At 37.0% G+C, this 6,690-nt stretch overlaps 1 protein-coding gene across 1 annotated transcript; it reads right to left on the bottom strand.

Moving 5' to 3' along the window:
* Window positions 1-2,201: 2,201 nt before the first annotated feature.
* LOC130738691 (zinc finger protein SHOOT GRAVITROPISM 5-like) lies at window positions 2,202-5,399 on the bottom strand. The gene is made up of 3 exons (XM_057590795.1): window positions 4,824-5,399; window positions 4,196-4,595; window positions 2,202-3,383 (listed from the first exon to the last, which is right to left on the bottom strand). Exons 1-3 carry the CDS (start codon window positions 4,942-4,944, stop codon window positions 2,483-2,485), a joined length of 1,422 nt encoding a protein of 473 aa, XP_057446778.1. The 5' UTR covers window positions 4,945-5,399; the 3' UTR covers window positions 2,202-2,482.
* Window positions 5,400-6,690: the final 1,291 nt, after the last annotated feature.

The raw sequence follows: 6,690 nt of genomic DNA, 5'->3' as shown, positions 1-6,690 counted from the left end.
CTCACTACTCTCCGACATAGCCACCGCTTCTCTTTTTTTTTCTTCTTCTCACAACAGACCCGACGAAGATGGAACTCAACCGTAACCCTAGAATTTCCCTTTTGCAGAAGCCAAACCGCCGCTTCTGGTTTCTTTTCTTCTGCAAGGTCCGCTTCTCCCCTGTCGCATGCAAGAAGAAGACAGATGAAGATGAAGAATAATTGGATATGGCGGATCTCTCTATGGTTTCAACTATGGGACCGAGATTTGGGTTTAGTTCTTCATCCTGAACCCTAATCCCCCAAATTTCGCTTCTTCCATTTGTCTCACCTATTTCCTTTTGATCTTGCTGAGAAAAAAAATTCACTTTGACTTACTAGTAACAGACAGATCAAAATGTTGCATGTTAAGACCTGAAGTTGAAGATCAAGTCACTCATTGAACAAGACTAAGTGTTAATTATTAGGGTTTTTTCCACGTTTTTTCTTTTCCTATTTAAAATTATCTTCTGTCATGGGCTCAAGACTAGTGTAAAATATAATATATGTTATCAATTTTATGTTTGATAGTTAGTGACAAATTAAATTGGCTTGTTCTCATCCTCTCATCTTCATTTTTTCGAATTTTTTAGAGGTTCAACCTGCATTAACTTATCCGGAGAAACAATGACCCATAAAATTAAACCCGAGAAAATCGTAGCTACTAGACAAATAATGATGAGACTGGTGGTTAGTTGTTTTTCAACCGACAAACCCAACTTTTTTCAGGATGTTTGGGAAGTTTAAATACATGAAATTTATTATCTTAAATAATCATTAATGGCTCAGTTATGCGACAATCAGAAGAGCAAGAATAAGTTTTCCTTTATTTTCTTATCTTGTACTCAATTTGTATCTAAATACGTACTCAAATACAATCCACTCCAATGCTGGACTTAATGTGAAGGAGGCATGCAATTGTTACAACACAGGTCCCCTCGGCACTGCAAATATTGTGCGTCAGCTGGTAAAAAAGTGGAGACAATGTACAGCTATACATTAACAAGAGAGAAGAAGCACATGGTCCAAAGGAAAAAGCATGTAGCTCGTGAAACCAAACACAAACACACACGAACCCTTTAAGTAAGCTCATAACTTTGGCTTTTTCTACTACTGCCTCAATAGTAGCTAGCTAGTAATCAAAATCCAACATTGCACTACTCACTTATGCACACACCCACATACACAAACAGTAGAATAGAAGCATGCAGCAATGTCACATAACAACTGTTTTTTTTCTTTTTTTTCTCTTTTTCTTAATTTTCACAACCAGAAAAGCTTTGAATGGTCTCTGCATATTTGGAAAGATGCTGCTCCTGTTTTCTGCAATGGCCCTGATTCTTATGCTGTGAATGAGAGAGAAAGAGAAAGAGAGAGATAAGAAAGAGAAGAGAGAGAGAAACGTGAGTTAGTGAAGGTTATGATGATGATGATGATGAATAGAGTTTGTTTGTGTCTGTGTGGTTTGAGGACCCTTGAGAGGGACGACTGATCTCTGTGACTGTCATTAAGCCCCTCACAACAGTGGCACTGAAAAACATGCTGCTGCTTTTTATTCGCATTTATAAGTCGCCAGAATAGCAGCCTAAAAGGAAGGACGAGTTCTGACTCCTCTCTTTTTCTCTCTCTCTGAATCAGCAATATTGCTAATGCTACTTGCATTCTTCTCATATATATATTCAATTTTTTTCAGTAATTAATTAAGTGCACTTCTTTATTGCTCATATATCAAATGAAACAGTCTTCTCCGTTTTCTGGCATACCTGGCCTGTGCCAACAAAGATCTACACATAGTCCAAACACAAAATCCAACACAACCAAAACTTTATATTTCAGTGTTTTCTGACTTTTATTCATTACAATGCAGAAAAACCAACGACTGGATGGATATGTATCAATATAATAATAATTATTTATATACACATACAAACCTATACATCCATATCTCCATGTTCATATTTAAAGATACAGTAGAAAATGAGCCAAAATTATCATGAGCAGAGAAACCAATTTTATTTAGTTTTTATAACTGTTTACCTTAATTTTTTCTTTGTGATGTTTTAGCGTGTATCCAAATATATACTGTATAATATATACACACATGCCATCATTACAGCACGGACTATATTGTTATAGCAAGAATTAAATAATTAAGGAATCAAAATTTAACTATATAGTTGTAAAGCTGTGGTGAAACCCTTTTAATTATCATACTATATAGTTGCATTTATACCAAATTTAATTAACAAAGAGCATCTCACAATAACCTTCAAGATACATGAAGAATTAATACACTCTTTCCTCCGTCACGCTATTAATTAATCCCACCTTACATAATTAATCAACATCACTCACTTAACTTGGTATACCAATTCACAAAGATATTAGCTTGAAGTAAAAAAAAAAAAAAACTAAAGAAAGGTAAACATGGAAAAGAAGATGATGGTGGAGATATCTGAGAGTAGTTAGTTATCTTTTCCATGATGATCGTTCTCTACTTCGCCACCTTCCGTGGTTATGGCAGAAGACATGTAGCTGAACACCAAGGAGTTCTCATGATCTTGAGCTGCCTGAAACTGTTGTCTGCAAGCATGGCAAGTGATTTGCATCATGGTGGAGTTTACTTGCTTCATTGCATGTTCTTTCAAGTTGTACGCTTTGTCAAGTTCAGCTTGTGCTTGTTGCCTTATCCTCTTGGCGTTTGTGAATTCTTGCTCAGCTATTTCAATTTGCCTCTTGGCTTGTTTCCTTGCTTCCTCAGCATAAGCTTTCTCAGCCATGGCTATCCTCAAGTTCTCCCTTGCTTGCTCTTGAATGTTCCTCATCAGAGCCATGTTTGCACCACCACCACCACTACCTCCACCACCACCAAGTGGCCTTTCCTTCTCATGATTGCTGTTGCTGCTCTCCTTTGGTGATAGGTTTCTATTATTGCTGGCTTCATTTTTCTCTCTGGAATTTGGTGACCCAATTGAGAGTTGAAGCTGAGTTGAATACTTAATGTTTTGATCATTCTTTGGAGAAGGTAGCTCAATGGGGTTTGATGATTTGTTGTTGGTGGTGGAGAGTTGAAGTTGAAGCTCCAAATTAGGGTGGAGTTTGTTGTTGTTTTTGGAAGAGGTTTCAGGAGGAGGATGGATAGGAGTAGGGTTCATGAAAATGGTAGGTACTTCAATGGGCTTTGGTGGTACTACTTGAAGCCTGGTTTGCCAAGGGCCTGTGCTGAAGTTTGTTTCACTGGATGGACTTGGGCTTGAAGCAGTTCTAGACAAGCATGCAGCTGGAGGTTGTTGCTGAAGCGGCTGAGATTCCGGGCGGAGCCTCCCCATGTTGCAAGCATCTTGGTGCTCAATGAAGCTCTCCACCCTATTATATATGCATGTAAGATGAGGAAAAGAAGTACCATTATTGGTTAGTGTTTTGTATAATTGTATTGATCCACTCAAAAGGGTTCATGATTATATAGAGTTCTAGAGGAAAATCAAAATGTGTATGGAAAGGAAAAGGAAGGGAAAGAGACAAAGAAAAAGTGGATGGAAAAGTTTTGAAATGGTGGGGGGTGGAGGGAGAGGTTCCAGTTTCCACTAAATTAAAAAGGACAAAAGAAAGTCAAGAACTCACACCCATTTTGAGATTCATTCTGTAGTGCTCTCATAGAAGAAAATGCAATGTCAAGGAAAAGAATAATGATCCCACAAAAGATGATTATAAGATGGTGGTGGTGGTGGTTTTGGTGGAATGGCAGAAATGGTTTTGAGACCACCACCATCACCACACAACACAAAACGGTTATGTGACCAACGGAAAACGGAGCTTTGGAAACCGTGCTACCCCAACTGTCATTAAACAGTGATCTTCTTGTTGAAAAAATATAAAAAAAAATTGATTAAGGTTCCATCAGTCAAATATTTTTCAAACTTTTTTCTTTTTAATTAATAATCTCCTTTTGTTTCTCCACCCCATATATATATTCCTTTCCAAAAAATATATTTCCCTTTTCTGAAGTCAAATCCAAAGTAGAACAAGAGAAAGTTTTGCTCAAACCATAATCATAGAATTTTTGAAAAAAATGGTTTAGAAAATGAACTAGATAGAAAAAATCATCATAGATCTATCTGCTTGGTTGCAGATTGAAGAAAAAAATTTGTAATAATATGAAATGAATTGATTAAACTAACCTTGAGAAAACTCGGCCACAATCACAGGAGTGACCTCTGGTGCCACAAGTTTTGAGATGGGCTTTGTAATCAGACTGCACTGCATAGCCTTTGGAGCATCTTTCACAGACCCATTGCTTGTGATTGCTGTGTTTCCTTCTGAAATGCTTCTTTATCCCAACGAGATCACCTAACGCGTGACACGGGTCGTGGTGCAAGCAGGTTGGTTCTGGGCACACAAACACCCTCTTCCTCACCACCGGGGTCTCCCTCTTCAGCAGCTTCCACGGCACCTTGTGCCTCCGCCGGTGCATCTGCAGGTTTTGGTCCCTCTGGAATCCCTGGTTGCAGATCTCGCACACGTAGCGATCCGATTCCAGTAGTGTCTTGGGTGAGAGAGACACCACCTCCGCATCTGGATCTGTAGGTGGACAAAACAGTAATTCGTCATCACCACCACCAAACCAAGTTCGATTAAATAAAAATAGAATTAACAATTTTAATATATAGATATGGATATAGATACTTAATATAATAAGATATAACGAATCGAAACGATAAGAGTTGAATCTCAATGGATTGTGACAGAAAGAAATTCATAATAATTATAACTGATTAGCGAAATTGGATTGTGAGGGTGTGAATTAACCTGGTGTGCCTGCAGGCCTTCTCTTCCTTTTATTGATGGCAGTAGAAGTGCCATTCTCAGTGCAGGAAAAAGGATCAGAAGTGGGAACTGAAGATGGAGATAAGTTATTGGCTAACATCATGGTACTCTATGTGGTTAGTGTTTGAGATGTGTATGATATCTTGTGTGGTAATAGCCTTATCAATATGGCTATCTTAGTGATAGAATTAACTGAAACAAAAGTAAGAGAAGATGAAAGAGCTAGCTAGAACAAACAAAGCCTAGCTAGGAGGGAGGGAGAACATAGAGAAGGAGGGAAGAAGAAGAAGAGAGAAAAAAAATAAAAGGTCTTCCTTTCTTCCTTTCGGTTTCCTCTCAGCTTTCTTTTAACTTGCTTTTAAACATTCAGCTTTTTATTTTTTTGGCTATCAGCTTTCTCTCACTTTCTTTTCTCTTTCTCTCTCTGGGTTCCTCTCTTCTTTCTTTCCAACTCTCATCTTCAGCAGGGATTGTCTGTAATAGCCCTCCTTAATAAACTTTCAAAAAGAGAGACTGTGTTGTGTGTGACCCAATCACAAATTAAAGCTCGAAACTTGATCCCACAAGCAGCTCAATGGGCTCCAGAAGATGAAAATAAAAAAATTGAAAAAAGGAAATATCCCCACAAGGAAACAAAACCCTCATAATTTCTTTACACAGTAAATTTTTTGCTTTGCATGCATAAATACAGGCCCAAGCCCCCCCCCCCCCCCCCCCAATACACACGTAAGCTTCCTATTCTCTCACACACTCTCTCTCTCCAACATCACTCATTATAATCCAAGTTGTATAATTTGGAAAATTTCACTTAATTTTGGTTACAGTTCATAAAGAATATTTAATGAATGATGGTTGTTGTACAAGTTAAATTTAATTACCAAGATCAATGGGTCGGATTTAGTAGTACATGTGTGATTTTCATTAGGAAATATGTGAAAAATGTTGGATAGACACCCAATGAGTATGGACACACAGAGTGTGAGAAAAAGAAAAGGAGGGAAATAATAAACATGACATTCAATGTGATAGAAAATAAAAAAAGTGTTTGTTGTGGTACCTTAATTTAAATGAGGGTATGATACTTTAAATGATGTAAAACCTCTTTATCTCCAATTTTTTTTAACTTCTAAGAGCCTCTAGCACCATCATTCATGAGCATTTTAGTAGATTATCTCATTATCTTGTCGTTCGCCAGACACCAATTTCCATACCTCACCCTTATTGTGGTCAATAACTCTCTTATTCTTACATTGCATACATTTCCACTTCCACCACTAGATTCTGACTTAAAAAGAGATGCAACAACAAACATGACGTCTAAGATTCCAACAAAAGTTAAAAGGTATAATCTTCTCTCTTTCTCTACCTTTAAATTTCACAATTTCATCTAGTTGAGGTACCGTACCCAAAAGAATTTCAGGATACCACATAATTTGCAATAAAAAATATAGTGTAATAGAGCTGAGTGTATTATGAGGTATTGGTACCGTTAGATTTCTATATATCATAATTACTAATTTTTATACATTAAATTTTCTTAAATAATGTGAGTATAAATGTTTCTTACTTGAAAATGATGGAATAATTTAGAGTACATGTTGTTAGAGAAAAAAAAGTTAAAGTTACCAATAGCATTTATCATGTCCGAAACTTTTAATTTAACAGTGCCAACTCATCCTATTTGAAAAATTATGACTATTTAATATTTTTCATCCTTATTTGCCATGGCTCTCACTTGAAAGTTAGAAGCAGGGAGCAGATATAACTTTTTTGATAGACCATAGTACCCATAGTTGTGACTGTGCAGGAAGGCTAATTAATTTCACTGGAAGCAGCTTTTATAAAGGTG

The sequence above is a fragment of the Lotus japonicus genome, chromosome 2 (genome assembly GCF_012489685.1).
Source record: "Lotus japonicus ecotype B-129 chromosome 2, LjGifu_v1.2".
In the NCBI taxonomy this organism is placed as follows: domain Eukaryota; kingdom Viridiplantae; phylum Streptophyta; class Magnoliopsida; order Fabales; family Fabaceae; genus Lotus; species Lotus japonicus.
This window is presented reverse-complemented; position numbering and strand designations above follow the sequence as displayed.

Coding starts and splice junctions, on each gene's coding strand:
- LOC130738691 (XM_057590795.1), bottom strand. CDS start 4,944: ATGATGTTAGCCAATAACTTATCTCCATCTTCAGTTCCCACTTCTGAT. Junction 4,596..4,823: donor AAGGCCTGCAGGCACACCAG/GTTAATTCACAC, acceptor GTCCACCTACAG/ATCCAGATGCGGAGGTGGTG. Junction 3,384..4,195: donor TGTGGCCGAGTTTTCTCAAG/GTTAGTTTAATC, acceptor CATATATAATAG/GGTGGAGAGCTTCATTGAGC.